Raw genomic sequence first — 17,500 nt, 5'->3', positions numbered from 1 at the left:
TTCTAGATTTTCAACAAACAATGAACTTGTATCACTATGCTTTAAGAACTATTTTAAACTTGGGAATTTCAGTTACTTACGACGTCTGTCTTTCCATCGCCTCAATGAGCTCATTAGAGCAAAGACGCATTGAACAATCTCTGATAGTTTTTTCAAAGTCTTCGGATGCACGGCCCTAGTTATATTTCGAATTTCGTTATGCCTAGGGTTACTAACTACTACCTACGGGGTAGTGGAGCTAACGTTCTACAACCATCTTATAATAATCTTTTTAGGCACACTCGTTTTCTTATATTATTGTGCATGTATGGAATTATACTTTACCGTTGTCTACTAAATCTGCATACTCTGTCCAGCAATTTAGACTACTAACAAAAATATAAAGTACAGTGCATGTCAATGTAAGAACTGTATCTTGTAGTTTGTTTTTATTCTTTTCGGCGAAATTTCATCTTAAGCTGTAATCTTTTATCTATTAGGGTTTTTCTTAATATTATTCTATTATTTTTTATGTAGTAAGTGAGTTGTAACTTATATGCGAGCGTTTTTTACGTGAGCCCCTGGATCGTGAGACTGGACGACCACTCCCCACGTTATCGACAATAAATAAAATTACTACTACTACTACTACTACTACTACTACTACTACTACTACTACTACTACTACTACTACTACTACTAAGACTTCTATTCTTACACTTTGGCACATTTCTTTCTGAACGGATGCGATCAAGCTACTTCTTGGACGTCATTAGTTACCAGGGCCTAACTGCCTCGGCCTAATTTTTTTGCGTATAAACCAAACGCCCGCTAAAACTCGTGTATACTCTATGAGGGAATTCCACTCCAGACGTAGACACTATGGATATTTAAACAAAAAGTTAAAAAGATCATTAATTGAACTAAAGGGGCAGTCGAATACAGCGTGGGGAGGGACAGTGCCTTATCCAGCACGTAATACCTACCATCAACATCAACAGAAGAATGGTGAAGGACAGCAAAACAGTAACGCCAAAAGACATTCTTTCACCAGACTCCGGTGGTAGTAGAAAGACGAGAAGAGTCAGGACAGCAATCAGCACACAAGGCAGAATAAAGTTCATTATGTAAAATAAAGTGCGCCTGCGAAGTTCAAGGTGGTACGTCACATCCGGGTACGTTCCCTCACAGCAGTCATAAGTTAATACGTTGCGTTTTGATTTCACACCGAGAAGAATCCACTCTCCATTCTCCACATACCTGTAAAGTTATCAGTATCAGGTACAGCAGCTAAGATTGATAATCAAGACCCATTCCCTTATGTAGCACCAGGCTGCTATGGTCGATGTTGAAGAATGGATTTTAATACGGATTTAATTTGCTTTAATTTAACGAAATTAGACATTGAGGTGGAACAGGTTAGCATAATCTTGATTTGCTTAAGGTTTAAGATTTTCAATTTGCATACAAAAATCTCAAACAAGCCATGCATAAATTTCGGTTTTATGTTGCTTTTGCTTCTTTTTTTAGCCGAGTGCTCTTGTGATAATACATTGTTCATCGCTCACTTCATCACCCTCCATCATGTGGAATCAAGAACCCGCAATAAGCTCGATCACGAGTATTGACATCGGTAATCGACGTCCTCCATTCAAAACTCTGCACTCCTTACGTACTTAGTCACGGGCTTATATCCTGATCTCATAAACTGCTTTTTTCATACTGTCATCAGGCAAAAAACTGGTAAAGAGCATGGTAGCCTTACGTGCTTAAGTCCGCCGTATCAAGCTTGGGATGAACATCCAGGAATTCACTGCTGTAAGACCAGGAGGCAAACTTCAAATGGCAAGTTTGGTCATCAAGCGGGAAATACGTGATGTCAATTTCACACGAACTCGTAAAAAGCATTGGATTCAGCCAGGAAACATTCCCATTGTGGCTTACAACAAGGCGAGCAGCAGCACCACGCCCATCTGTCATGCGTTCTGCACTACGAAAGAAATTAAAAGGTCATCGTTGCAAATCGTTGTTTAACAAACTGTGACAAGAAAAATGAAAGGTACTTCTTCAGCATGACATAAAAAACATTCCTGTGTTTTTCACGGTCTTATTTTCACATGTAAAGATGATCATCTATGCAACTCTTTGTAAACCTTGGTCGACATTACAATTAGTTGTGGTGGCAACAGAGAATAAAGACCCCCATAGTGTGTTGCTCAACGATAAAAAGGGTTTACATGAATCCACGAGCAAGCACAGGTAACTCACGAATGTAACTTCATGTGCAAAACTATCTCTCTGTCAACACATGGCGCACAAGAGCACAAGTCAATGTAATCCCGCTCCGTAACAATGTGGATTAGTCGGGGGTTAGGCATTTAGCTTTTATAGTGGACCTATTCCCCGCTATGTGGGCTATGTCAGTCTGTGTAATGTCCACTATTTGATGAATCATATTACTGATTGGTCACTCAAAATTTTCATGAGCAATTGAATAATTTTGTTTCCAAAACCAGTCTGAACAACATTTTCGTAAAAATACTTATGTCATAGTCTTGAAAATGACAATTTGTAACGAACCTAATTTAGCCTCTGAGATCATGGATGTTCACTCTGTTTGGATACAGGAACTTCCAGGATTGTCAAGTAAAATTACTGTTAAATAAATATTTGGCATTTTTAAGCTAACGTGGAGACTTCCTTGCATTAGAGGTTCTACTACGGCCAAACGTATAAATCATTTCGATAATGGAAATAAACTTTAACCTTAAACTCGCCTTTATTTGCAAACTTCGACCGCAAAACTTAATCACTGTTACGTTACCCCCATGCTCTAATCATAGCGAGTGTATTGAATTCCCTATTATTTCCACACTGGTGCATAAAAAAAGATTTTTTGCTTTATTTTGTAACTCCTAAACACCACGATCGAGTAGTTACCGGCAGATACGTTAGGAAAAACACTTGAAACTTTCCGTCACCTTAAATTGAACAAGATTTCCCACTTCAGTGAAATCTTGGAAAGTGTATGCCAAATATCGACCTGCCAACTATTCTTAATCACGCCTGCTTGTATAGTGACTCTGCTATAAAGCTGCCAAAACATGAAACAGATCGAAATGACAAATAAGGTATAAAAACCCGGCCCGTGACGATACTCATTCCGGCGTATTACGTGCCGGTAAGAAAAAATAGAATACTTTCCCCATTTCATTTCTTCGAGTTCACTTAAATTTCTAAAAAAAAAACAATTCTGTCAAAAATGAAACGCTTTTCATTATTAGCAGTTTTAAACAAAGGTAATGGTACATTCCTTACCTATTTAGCAACATAACATCGGGCAACCAAGCCTTGTCTGGATTTAGGATCACCTGCGAGATCCCATCATACTCGGTTTTATTCCATGAAAGACGAGAATCAGTCCAATACTGCAAGAATAGAAAGTACGTTGATGACATTGGATGATCAACAAACTGCCATACAGTGAAAATACGTATAGAAACATTCTGAGTGCAACAAAGAAAGCAAGTGTCACAAACACCAACCCGGTGTGGCCACCACATCATGCATGCGCCCAACCATTTCACCGGGTCAAGTAGCAGCCATAGACAGCTGTTTCGGACTTTTTTTTTTTTTTCGTGAAAGACAGCCTTTATTTTCAATAAAAACTAGAACAAGCTATTTACAAACACACTCCACTAAAGAAGAGGAAGCACAGAAAAACCGCTTTAGCCAAAAGCCGGAGTAAGCATCTAGCCGCCAGAGCGCGGGGCCCTAAAGGTAGAGTCCATGAACAGCGCAAATTCTCTAAGGAGAGCCCCTGATAGCGGACACCTCGATCAGCACACGGACAAAAAGGTTACAAGGATTTAAATGTACAACTAGATTATAATGCGGGGAAGTCCATTCTCCACGGCACAAAAACAGTCCAGAAGCCAAAGATCGCGAAAGCGAGATTGAGAAAAGCCCTTGGAATATTAATCCAGGAATACCCTCTGTTTTAAATCATTGCTCGATGGACTTCTCAGCCGTTTTGAAAGGTGGCAATATAATATTACGAAAGATCCAAATGCCGTAAAGAATGGATTTCACCAAAAGGTGTGCAATGCGGGCCTTCTTGGCACTAACAGAGGGCCAGCGAAAGAAAAAAGCGGTTAAAAGACTTAAGCAAACTGGGAACCAAACACCAGGAAGAGGGCCGGCGCAAAATGCAACCATACTCTCTTGACCCTGCGGCAGTTTAAAAGGCAATGGTTAATAGTCTCACGTCGGGGACAAGAGGCGCACTGAAAAGAAGACATAACACCGCAGTTAATGAGAGAATCGCGCACCTTGACGCCACGAAGGATATTCAACCAAATAACATCCTTCTTAAAATTCTCAGTAAACAAATCGCGGACGAGAGACCAGTGACCATCGAGAGAAAACCATGGCCCGATAACCTGAGATAACCACTGACGATGTAAGATTGGCGGGGATGACTCAACGGCCAAGAGTTTCTTATAGCAAACTTTAGAAACTAGAACGATGTCACCCACCCTTGACAAGGTATCCAAACAGACCTCGTAAAAAGGAATCGAGAAGACAGCGCTAGGAGCGGAATTATCACGCAGAGAAAGCCACTCGAAACGTAGACAAGATAAACGACGACCAAACAAAGTACTTAAGCATTAAAAAGCTAGAATCCTCAGGACAATTAAGAACAGAAGCCATCCCCGCCAGTTGTAAGGCCTGGGAATTTAAGTGGAGGCCGGAGGCTAATGACATTAATACCACCGTCCTTAGGTTTTAAAAAGAAGGTATTGCGGCAGACCGTTTCCATCTTTGAACCCGAGAGGAAGGGCCAAATCAAAGCACTAACACGTGCAGTGACCCAGGCTGGCAGAGTGAGAACTCTGGTCAGGTAAACCAGCTTGAATAAGGAAGGCATATTTATAATAAGAGCCTTACCAGGAAAGGATAAGGACCTAGATTTCCAGAGATGAGTGTTTTCTCCAATTTCTCGAGCTTGTGCTGCCAATTCAAGTGTTCGATAGGGATAGTGCCGAAGACGACATCAAGGATCTTCATTTTTTTAACCCAGGTGAGGCCAAGGGGCTTATCAGAACGACACCTCCAGGTCCCCAACTACATTGCTTCAATTTTACTACAACTAAGCTTGGCGCCAGAACCAATTTCATAAACGCTGACGCAATCAAAAAGGTTGGTCAAGGATCAAAGATTTCTAAGGATCGCCGTGGAGTCATCAGCATACAGGCAAACACGCGCCTGCAGTCCTCTGGCTCCAGAATGGAGAAACCCCTCAATCCCGACAGCCCATCAGATGCGGGTGACTTCCCGGTATTAAGGCTTCTAACGGAGTTCAAGAACTCCTTGCTAGACAGGAAACCCTCGCACGAGATGCTTTGAGAAGGAGAAAGGAATTTTTCCACGGAATCTAAACAACGTTGTTGAGAAGGAAGATCAATAGGTTCCATTAGAAAAGAGACTTGAATAAAACTGAACGTGCGCACGCTCGATTTCTTTACGTGTAAAAACCTCTACATCGTTAGAATCTAGAATGAAAGTAAGAATGTTACGCTCAAAGCGCTCACGCTCAAATTTAAAGAAATAACGAGTAGGCCTTTCACCCTCTTCAAGTCACTGAACTCTGGAGTGAACCTTAGTGCCATCCAACTCTTTCAAGGTGAGGGCCTTCAGTTCACTTTCGAGCTCGGAAATTTCCGAGCTAACCGACAAATCTCCAGAAGTTAACTTAAGTTTAAGATCAATGATGCGATTAACCAAAAGAACGCGCTCGTGCGAAAGCTCTCTGCGCTTGTTTTGAGAAAAATATATAATTTGTGAACGAATAGAAGGCTTAAAGAAATCCCACCACGACTTGACTGAAGGAAAGCGTTGCAGACAACCAGAAAGATCATCAATGCAGGTTAGACTCAGGTTGTAATATATTTACAAAACGCACTGTCATTCAAAAGCGGGTTATTGAATTTCCAAATACCCGGACCACGGGAATTATTCCCAGAGGACTGGATCGAAAGATAAACAAAATCATGATCGGAAAAGGGCAAGGTTTAATTTTGCAGGAAGCAACCGAAGACATAAATCTCTGAGAAACAAAAAGCTTATCAAGCCGGGAACCGATAGAAAAATCAGAATTATATTAAACCAGGTGCATTAACGCAACCTTGGATGAAACTTACGCCAGATATCTGACAAAGAAAAAGTCGAACAAAAAACAGAAAGATATTTAGCAGGAACAACGTTCCCACCAAGTTTGTAAAGATGATGATCACAGCAATTGTAATCACCAGCAATAATAACGGCGTCCGAAGGCAAAAAATATTCGTGCAAATTATCAAAAAACACTTTCTTTTCAGTCGGATTAGTAGGCGCGTAAATATTAATTAAATTAATCTTAAGACCATCGATTTCAAAAACAGACTAATAACCCTACCAGACACATCTCTTTTCCAATAGGCCTTACCCCTTATGACGTCAACCGGATGTTAGTGAGTATAGAATTGTGGTCTTAGTAGTCACGCATACTTCATGATGGCGTTTGCAAGTGATGAATTGGAGGGCGAAACCATAGTTCTGCTGAAAACTCCTGCCTAGACGACATCGAAGCTTTGAGGCACATGCCTGATATTGTTTTTGCGAAAAAAACGAGGCGATTAACGAATCAAACGGCAATTCTAACAAGAGACAAGAAGAAGCCGGGGACATCCTCGATGTTGAATCTTTGCACAGCAATAGCAGAGGTTGGACAAAATCTTTAAAAGACTTGCCAACCTTTAGCCATGAGAAATTGGAAAACAAACTAGTCAAGAACAATAGAACAATGCCTGATGTTGCGAGAAATAGAGGACAAAGATGCTATCGTTTACGGCGAAACAATGGAATCATGTTACCTGCCTTACCCATACATTTGTGGCGATCACTTCTTCTTTTTCATCCTAAAAGTAAACAGACCATAGCAAACATCTTATATGGTTTCGAGGCGCAGTTGTTGGGGTAGGGGACACTCCACTCGATAAACTATCAAATAAATAAATATGTTACATGAAAATTAGAGTAGCTGAGTTGTCTAACGCGCTGCTTTTAGGTGGCAGTCTCCACCCATAGAGACGTTCGAATCCCACTTCTGAAACATCTTCTTTGTACAAATTTTAAAAATCAAAGTAAATATCCCAGCATCGATCGATCAGGTCCACAGTTGTCTACAATCCCACCAGGCATTGTTAAATAACTGTTCAATTTTCGGTTGGATAATGGTAATTAAACGTCAGGTAAATCTGACTTGTCTTCAAAAAAACATTGACTGGCCATATACCTCAACGTGTGTTTCATTTCACAGCTACAACTGTGGCCATATCATGACTGTCACATTTTCCCTGAATACTAGGTGACTGCTGTCATGTCGCTTACTTCGAATTAACATGAAAATTTGGTTTTATCAAACGTGTTTATGAAGGTTAAATTACCACCGTGAACGATTTGAAAAGCTGACCTTTGGATGTTGGTGTTAAAGGTTTTTATAAGGGTGTGGAGGAGCTTTGCAATTGGTGGAAATATGGTAACATGAATTTGTGAATAAATTAATGCCATGAGTGGCGTTCATTGATTCCGTGACGATAGAGTTGAAAGATGAATTGTTGTTCCAGATTCTTGCGGGTTTCTGTGTTCCCGTGGTGTAAGGATAGGCCGCAACTTGTCATGTTGTGGTGAGAGTCAACTGGTTTTGATGCGTCTTTGTCGTTTTCTGTCTGTGGTAAGCCATTCAATGGCTTACCACATTGTTATAACTCAAACTGGATGTCCTGTCCCAATGTTCAGTCACGTGACATTAAACCCGTCAAAAGGCGACAGATTATCGGACAAAGGCGATTGATCGCGATTACTTTACGATGCAATCCATCGACTTCGAGGCTATCAAAGAGATGGTTACTGTATCTGGATAAGAAGACATGCCATTAGGGACAGCGCGTCACCCACGACTTGTTTCCTCAAAATTTCATGAAAATTACATGACGGGTGGCTTACATCACACTTAAGAAAAATGAAGAAAAACAAACATTTTATAAAAGCTAACCATTCTTGAACAAGAGCTTAGGCTTAAACAGTATATATAAGTGCTACAAACCCACAAATGGTCAACTTTGCGTGCATTGGAACGTTTTGCTCCGTTGATTTTGGCTTGGGTGACGCGCTGTTTCTAACAAAATTCGATAAGAAGGATAAGCGATTTCAGTTTTTTGTTGTTATTATTTTTGTTACACGCAACTTTATTTTGTGGAGGTACGAAGGCTGTTCTGTATCCCCATTGCACAAGGCATGTTTATGTTCTTGCGAGTATTACAAACAAGATTGTGCTTTGTGGCTGCCACGGCATGCGAATGTGCCGCTACAATAATTAATACAAAATCTTTTATCGATAGTCTTTACTGTCATTCACTACTTGCTCTTTTTGCTATGAATTGTCTAGTGTGCATCATTAAAAAGCCCGTTATTTTGGTTACTGATACGCGTTTCATCCGTCAGGCACATATAAAGAGCTGTGATCGCGTCCAATGTTTGGCAAAATATTGTTGACATCTCAGTTGGTTTCCGATTTGTTGGAAATAATTTGTTTATCATGAAGTTCAATCTTCCTTGCAAATTTGTTGGAGATGGACAAATGAAGAGATAACCTTAGATATGACCCTTGGAATAAAAAAGCATCACAAGTGTTGGGGATCAGGAGCCAAAAGTTCCGAGTAAAATCTTTAAACTTTTCGTAATCTCGTCAAATTTATTAGTGAATAAAGATTTTTTTATACTTAATTTAATGATGCTATTGCCGTCATGATAGCTTAACCTAGCGACTGATAAAGCCGCTGATAAAGTTGTGAAAATTGGTAACATCGTTTCGATAGCTTTTAAGAAAGTCGCGATGCATGCTGTATCGTCACAGGTGCCCCAAGCTCAGTGTGAGCATGGCCGACAAAAATATAAGGATTTGTATGAGAATCCCGATAAAAAGCTTAAGAAGAAAATTATATGTAAAAAATGTCAATTAAAAAGCCTAAACTTATTGCCATCATGGATAGCATCCTTCCTGTGTCGTTATTTTCCAGCTCCGGCACGATTTGAGCCATTTCACAATTTCGTGGTTGTCAACGGTTATTAATAGTGAGCTTACGAAACGACGACGCCGACAGTAACGACGACTCTAGAAAACAATAGGTTTAGTGAGCAAAAACAATGGTTCTGCACGCTCCGCACGTGCGTTTTACATTTTGGTGCATTTCTTTGCCGTCATCTCCTAAATGAAGACGTGAAATGACCAAATTCAAGGTTCTGTGGAGGACGTTAGCACATGACGAGGAATTTTCAGTTCTCTCTCTACGCTTCCAACCCACTTATACCAATTTAATTCCTCAACAGTTACTACACATTTTTAACGCGAAACGACATGAAATAGTCTCGTAGCGATATGAATAACGCGAAATGAAGTCCTCGTAGCCGTCGTCGTCCTCATTTCGTAAGCTCCCTATTATAACCGTTGACAACCTTAGTATCCTTATATTTTTGTCGGCCATGCTCACACTGAGCTTGGGGCGCCTGTGGTATCGTAAACAAGCTAGAATCACGTGGGCGCAGAGCCCTTGAAAATGTGTGGGGCTAACATGCTTTAAACGTGAGATATGGACATCTGAAGCCACGGATGTTGTAACATAAATAACTGGTCTTAATCGCTTAGCATCATTGAAGTACAACGTTTTACATTTCACTTGACTCCGACGTTTACTTAGTAAAATTTTGAACTATAAAGTTCTTACGGTGTTCAGTGCATTGTAGGTGATCTGTGGCAATACAGACAGCAATCGACGTGAACTATTGATCGGTGAATCGATCTATTTAGCGTGTATTAAGCTAAAGAGATGGTGAAGAGAACCAACGAAACCTAAATTGAATTACAGTGCTTGCTGTGAACTCGCCATTGCAAAACAGTGTGTCAAATAATAGTTTAGTCTACAAACTGTATTTTTATTTTAATTACACTCAAAATTATGTCAAGAGCCATTTTGTTTCCGGTGACGCTAGCATTGCAGTTTATTGATAATTTCGTACTCCAATACTGTTATTTAGTATTGCGCAGTAGGAAAATTAAACAGCAGCAACTTAAATGGGTGTGACAAATGAACAGTATGGAGCCAGAATTGGTATGAATGACATATTTTTACCTCAGTGTATTCAATTTACCAACATTAAAATGAATGAAGTGATAGTATGGTTAACTAAAATTGCGTGCTACAATATTCACTCACTGTTCTTAAGAGAATGTTAAACGATGTTTTGATCGAGCAAAAGCAGTTAGTGCAGATATTAGCCAAGGGAGTGATGTGAACAAGCATCAAGGTTCTATCAATTTTAACAAATTAGTTGATCCTACTCTACAGTTTGTGCAGACTTCAATCAAGGTAATGAATCTGTGTTTGGATCAAATGCAGGAAAACAATGTGTTACTGACTTATACATTAGTCAGTGAATTGACCTTTTCACGATAGCTACGCCATCTTGAGTCCTGATGCCTTGTGGTCTATCTAGGCTAACAAGCTCATGGATTGTGCCAAACGCGAAATCCAAGATGGTTTTGCTAATGCTGAAAAGGTCAATTGGTGATTTGAAACAACATCAGCAAGAAACAAGTAAATAAAATAAAATCAAGAATCGTAGAGGGACGTATTACACAGTTTTTCATCCTCTTTCCAAAGACTATACCTCAGACGACCCATATGCAAATCCAGTATCGCTCTCAAATTTTGCGATATTAATTAAGCATAGCTCAACACCCTTGTTTTCAGCACCTCCTCTTCTACCTAGTGGCTTACGTCATGTACGCGTTGCGTCCCTATTTTTTCTACAATTCGTAGGTGTTGGCGAAAGCGGTCCTTCAATCTTCTCCCTGTTTCGCCTAAGTAGGTCTTCTTGCATAGTGTAGCGTAGCGAATGACAAAATTATGGAAAAGAAGATTCCTTTCAGTAAAAATACAGGAGCACTTGTTAAATGCCGAAATCCTAAGTAGAACCGAGAAAGGTGAACTGAGCAACTAACCATGAAAGGCGAGAATAATTATGATGATTTGCCTGCACATAGGTCGGATGAAAAGGGATCGGATTGCCGAACAAGTAATGAATTAATTGGAAACAGACCGAAAAGGGGAAGGAGAAAGAGGCAGGCCGTTGGGGGTCAAGTCAAGTTTATTGTGTATATACACTTAGCTTTTGTGAGGACAATCTCACTGCTAGTTTGCAGGTATAACACAGAAAGTAAAATTAAAAAGAACTAAAATTGAGATGATACCTTAAACCGAATAACTAAGATAACATAAGAATAAAACTTAAGATTTAAAATCTATTTACATAAGACTAGATAAAACTTACTCCTAATATGAGATTAAGCTAAGACTAATTAATAATACAAAGTAAGGATTGACGATCATGTCAAACCTGACAAGTCTAATTTTCTAATAGTATTTTTAAAAACCTTGAAAGATCGAATTGTTCTATATGAGTCAGGTATTAAGTTCCATAGTTTTGGCGCCATAAGTTGTAGTGTTGGACTTTGGCAGATTTTAAATATCGTTACCTCTCAGGTCGTAATTACTGTTTCTATGTTCGATCAGATCTTTGATACTCTTTGGTGCATGATCACTGTATAAAGCTTTAAAGACCGGGCAGACTATTTCCAGTGCGAGGCTTTCATTCATAAGTGATGGTAAGCCTATTTTGTCAAGTAGTTCACAATAAGGCGGAGGGCACACTCGTTAACCTTTTTGTAGCTTTGCAGTGGTGTTTTTAGTACAGAAATGCCATGAATCTGCACAGTAGTTGAATTGCGGGATAATGAATGAGAGATAGAGGCACTTTCTTGTTTCAAATGGAAGGATGTGAAACAGGAAAGTGCCTCGATCTCGTATTCATTACCCCGCACTTCAACTACTGTCTAGCGATAAAAGTTAAAAAGGGGACTTGAACCTGTCGGAACCTGGTGCGAGGCTAAGCAAATGGCCAAAGACAGATCCCAATGAAGAAAGCTGTTGTGTCAGAAGCACTGTTTCTGACGTCGATTGTCAAGTATAAGAACCTTAAATGGCTGTAAAAGGGCTACCCTCCCATGCTATAGTACTTTATGCACACTTACCACTTTCATCACTTGTTTCAACACAATATCAAGTAATATGTTAACCACATCTGTTTCCTTTTGCACCGGGCGCGCTCTCTTGTTGTAATCATTAAGGATTGTGTTCATTAATCTCTCTTCCACACGACTGGCATAATATTCTATACAAGAAGGAGAGAGACAAATACTTAGAGGTAATCTTTTAAAGAACGATGAAAGCAAAGAAATTTTATTTTAATATGATTATTTTATATGATTTTCATTAATCTTCTTAAACTGTTATGGCACGTTAGCCTTTGAGTCGAGGCTCTTTAAATTGATACAATAGTCATGGCATATATTCCCTTCAATATGCTCTAATGGAGGAAAAGTCATCAATGATCATTGCCAAATAATCATAAAAAAGAAAATCTTATAAAAATAGCGACTGTGACGTTCACCCAAGGATCTCTCCAGTAGTGATGTTCCGCTTTCGCTGGTATCATTTGTGGGTTGCCTGTGCACAGCCATGATCTTCGTTTCTTCGTCAGGAGTGGTGATATAGTCATTAGAAATGGCTTTTTTTCCAGTCAAGTTTAGGATAGTATAAGTAAGCTCCTTTCCCTTCAAAACTGCCCACACCCTTATGACTAAAGTTACCCGTTCTCAATATAGTGTGCATGATGATAGCTAGGATTTAGCAATGTTGCGGGATATACGTACCCAAATCACGGGTGATGAGGTCGATAGGGCGATAGGACATGTGTTAAATTTATGGCCAGGATAAAAGGAATATCATTGGCCCTTTGCTACTGCAACCTTGATACCGAGAATCGATGTAAACAGTTTTGAATGACAAAAACAGACTCCGGGATTGCTGATGAGAATGAAGATTTTTGTGACGTTGTCCCTCTGCTTTCCTCTTTACCGGTTTAAACAAAGTATTAGCATCATTGAGGCACACTGATGTATTGTTATAACTTCAGTAAAGGACAAGACCATGGCAAAAGAGTTTTCTATATGGCTTGCCCATGAGCAAAACGTCAAAAAACTTCCATGAAACAACGGCACCAGAGCAAATCATAACGAATGGTGAAAATTTTCCTTTTGCAAATATTATTCTAAACCAACCGAACGCGAACACCAAAATTAGTCAGGTTGGAGTTAAAATTTAAATCATGTGAATGCATAATAATCCACTTTTATTATCGGAGGTATTTGTGCGAGGTAACAGTAAAAGGTTTGTAAATGGCTGTATGCACATTACCTGGTCATGGATGGAGCTCTTCTGCTTTTAGCTTAGTTTTGTGGCCTCAACTACAGGTTAAACTACAGGTTAAAGTAATGGTCAGTAATTTAAAACTTATTACCTTGGAAAACGGACGAAAAAATCAGGAATACAACCAACAGCGTCATTTTTATCCCACATTCACTTTGAGATTGACTTCTTTCGAAGCGATTGAGGAAGTCATGAATTATACTTGCAAAAACAATTGTCAACGTCTTTGTCGCCAACTGACGTCCTTAGCCACAAAACAGGTGGCGAGTTTGAGCATTCTGCATAAAAATGAGTCCCCATCTTTTAGACTCAGAATGATCAGGTACCACTACTTCTAGGCATCAGTTCAATTTTGAAAACGAAGGGTCATCGTAGCGGGCATTTTTTGTCTTATGCTGGAATTGCAGAAGCAGAACTTGCAATAAAATTGAGAGCCAAGCTGAGATTTGTCGTTAAATGGCTATCTACAATGAGTCAACTCAGCTAAGGTTAATTTATTTTTCACGAAGGGAAAGATCTTGCAAATAGCAAGCAACTTCAGCAGTCGCTAAAAGGATGAAAAAAATCTAGTTTTTTGGTGTCTTCTTTGACTTCGATGATTTGTTTTTGTTTTGTTTTTTTTCCCTTAGCAAATTGTCTCATAACGTCCGTTTTTTTATTGGGCTTTCATAACTCCTTCATCATCTAAGTCTTCTTGTATAAGGACCATAAACCCTAGGCCCCGTTCTCACAACCGTTCTTCAAAAACTCATAAACCATTTGGGACGTTAATTAAGACCTCACATACGATTCGCAAAGAGGAGGGCACAGAGTTCCGGCGTTTCATCACGTGTGCAGTTTCTTCCCGTGATCGGTTGATTGTCTGGCAAAGGTCTGCAAAAAAATGGAGTTTTCTAAAACACCGGTTAAGTTTGAGACATGGTCTCTCAGTTACAGGTAAATAAACCGTACACTTCACATAAAAAGGAAGAAAAAGTCACCTCTCTCTTTTAAATTAAGCCGGCTCACCTCAAACCAGTCCGACGTCAGAGTTTTCAAGCAAGCGACCGTGGACAATAATCCTGTCGGTGTACGGTGGATCAAACTGGCTTGGTCCGGATTGGCGTAATTACAAATTGAGAAACAAAATACTTTGAGGAAGAGCCGATACAACGTAGATGTAATATCTTTGGGCTGGCCAAACACGCCTTCTTCAGGGGCACCCGACGAGAATATAGTTCAAAACCACTTAGACATAGCATCGTTAAAAGTATTTCAGTATTTAAACGGTAGATAGAAGGCTGTGAATCCCCTAAAAAAATTTTCCTTTGTTCGGATTTGCTAGCTGAAAGTCTAGCTGAAATGAAATGACGTGATAAATTGATCATCAGCTAAAAGTGCTCAATGGGTTTACCAGAGCTTTGAATAGATACGTAGACTTGAACTAGGTCAAAAACATTTATTTGCTACTCCGAGTTTCATGCTTCTCACGAAGCAATCATCAGGCAACTGCCTGATGATTGCCTGATGATTGCTTCGTGAGAAGCATGAAACTCGGAGTAGCAAATAAATGTTTTTGACCTAGTTCAAATTTACGTATACAGTCTACAGGAAACTCAACACTGGACAACTTCAGGGGAAAACTGTAATTGCCCTGAGCGGGATTTGAACCCACGTCCCCTGATCACTAGTCGGGTGTGATGACCACTACACTATCAGGACAACCATGCTGGCAACATGGCTGATTAATCATTTAATGTGTGGCATTTCCGTGGGACTCCCTAAGGGCCCGTTTTTCTATGTGATAACGCTGGATCAACAAGTGATTCACAGGCGGACAAGGGTAATTAATGTAAAGAGACAGTTAAGTAGATCCCTTGAGCCAACAACGTATCACCCCCAGGAGGATCGCAAATGGATTCACAGTCCAAGTTGAGGAGAAATTGAGAGAAAGTTACAGGAAACTCAACACTGGACAACTTCTGGGGAAAACTGTAATTACCCTGAGCGGGATTTGAACCCACGTCCCCCTGATCACTGGTCGGGTGTGATGACCACTACACTATCAGGACAACCTGATAAGTTTTGTCTTCCTCTCCAGTTTATATGCAACTTTAAATACTAACTGAGGAGACAACGTGCATCCTTTTGGATCCTTCTGTTGGGAGTTTATCGTTTGGTCAACCATTACAGATATTCAAGCTATATATATATATATATATATATATATATATATATATATATATATATATATACTTGAATATTAGGAGTTCAGCGACGTGGAAGAGGGATCAATACTTTTGCAGAGCGCAAATTATATAAAATAAAACAAGCAAGAGACACAGTAGCGACTCAGAGCTTCATGTTCTTGACACAATCTTCAGGCTACAAAGATCTTAATTAATGCGCATTACTCGGTATCTATAGAATTCCCTAAAGTGGAAGCTCATTACTTCACATTATGCAGTAGGAACTTATTTCTATGACGACATTTAGATACTAATTCAGTTCTTTTGTTTAGCAGGAACTTTGGGTCAACTCTAACAATGGCGACTTTTTCAGATAGGCAAAGGTCACACTTTCTGGTGCCGCACTTGTACGGTGATGCGAATGATGCGATGCTCCACTTGAGGATGAAATTTGTGTTGTTGTCCTTCAGTTTCCATATATATTTGGAAAGTTTAGACTCGTTGCAGTATCTCCTTGACCTAAAGGACTTGGTATGGTTATTATATCGGGTCTTGAATTCTCCTTCCGAGGCTCCGTAGTAGACGCGCTTACCGTTGTTAGCCTCTACTTCCGCTTTGTATACAATGCATTTAGTTAGGCATTTTCCGTCCATAGGGCATTCACTTTTAACCCTGCAATTGCACATTCTTGATTGCTCAGTGGGGAAGGCGCTCAGGATGCGACAATTGTGTTGTTTAATAATGTTTGCCATGTTGATAGTGCAACAATAACTTAATTTGATAGTGTTGGTCCAAACTAACATCGGAAAGCTTTTCATACGACTCGTTAAGAAGCACTTCCCAAGGGACCACAAGCTCCATAGAATTTTCAACACCAACACTATCAAATTAGTGTATATATTTATTAAATTCTCAACCTCGGATAATGCAATTCTCGTGCTGTGATTGGTTCACTCAATCTCGGTTATCAGCTCATATACCTTGAAATATACGTGAAATGATTGCGCTGAGCGTTGCTAAACTAAAAATTTTTATGCCAGAAAGCGAAATTTCTTTCGGTATAAAGCAAAAGAAAAACGTTTTTGTGGTTTGGATCAATTTCGAAGCTTAGAGATACGCGGAAAGGTAAGAAATGTTTTTGTGATTAGCCTGCGTCTGTCTGACCACGAGGTATTTCACAACATCGCATCTTCATCAACTTTTTTCGATTTCGCTAGGATTTTCTCTCTTTTTACGCTCGTATTTCGTACTTCCAAACTTTTGGAGTTTAAGGAATTTAATAAAACAATTATTCCATTCGCGCTTGTTGGATATGAGAGTGGTTATAGCCAACTCGGCGCTACGCGCCTCGTTGGCTATTTACCATCTCATATCCAACGCGCGCTATAGATTGTCGATCATATACCCTGAATCTTCCCATGATGTTGCGCTAAAAACATCCAATTTAACTACAATGGTTTCCCGAGGAGCCGATGCTTGTCGTAGGTTCATTGACAGCATCCAACCCAATAACCCACGTTATAATATTATAAAACATAACTGTGCTGTGAGGCTGGATAAGCCATATAATCTGCGACATAAAAGTGAGGCGAAAGTCCCATACAATACAATTCCATTTAGGAATTTCGTCACTAATAAATATTCGTAATATGTATTCAGTAATTAATCAAAATTCGATATATTTTATATAAGCATAGTACAAATTGTAATAATTATGTTTATTATATACGCAGCTGTTCTTGACCACAACCTGTAATTCAGTCTTGACTGCGAGAGGTTGAAATAAACAAATCATTCATCCATTCATTCATATAGGGATCAGAACTTGCCTTTTCGAAAATTTCAGCCAGAAAAAAGGCTCCAGAAAATTCTAGGTGACCTTTTTAGGGTAAAAATCCGTTAAAAATGGGAAATTATACCATTTTT

At 39.5% G+C, this 17,500-nt stretch overlaps 1 protein-coding gene across 8 annotated transcripts in view; it reads right to left on the bottom strand.

Moving 5' to 3' along the window:
• LOC138000699 (neuronal acetylcholine receptor subunit alpha-7-like) overlaps positions 1-17,500 on the bottom strand; it is a 39,297-nt gene that overhangs the window by 7,049 nt on the left and 14,748 nt on the right. For 2 of the 8 annotated variants that reach the window (XM_068847297.1, XM_068847296.1), the window contains exons 2-8: positions 14,194-14,279; positions 13,395-13,456; positions 12,170-12,309; positions 6,894-6,938; positions 3,298-3,407; positions 1,745-1,969; positions 966-1,239 (exon numbers count right to left, since the gene is read on the bottom strand). In XM_068847297.1, coding sequence (XP_068703398.1) covers positions 966-1,239; positions 1,745-1,969; positions 3,298-3,407; positions 6,894-6,938; positions 12,170-12,277 — 762 coding nt within the window. In that variant the 5' untranslated portion in view covers positions 12,278-12,309; positions 13,395-13,456; positions 14,194-14,279. Of the gene's footprint in view, positions 1-965; positions 1,240-1,744; positions 1,970-2,960; positions 3,198-3,297; positions 3,408-6,893; positions 6,939-12,169; positions 12,310-13,394; positions 13,576-14,193; positions 14,280-14,414; positions 14,490-17,500 lie in introns of those variants that run through there. The other 6 variants (XM_068847299.1, XM_068847293.1, XM_068847294.1 and 3 more) reach the window with 6 other exon arrangements.

Source organism: Montipora foliosa, chromosome 4 (assembly GCF_036669935.1).
Source record: "Montipora foliosa isolate CH-2021 chromosome 4, ASM3666993v2, whole genome shotgun sequence".
Classification (NCBI taxonomy): Eukaryota; Metazoa; Cnidaria; class Anthozoa; order Scleractinia; family Acroporidae; genus Montipora; species Montipora foliosa.
This window is presented reverse-complemented; position numbering and strand designations above follow the sequence as displayed.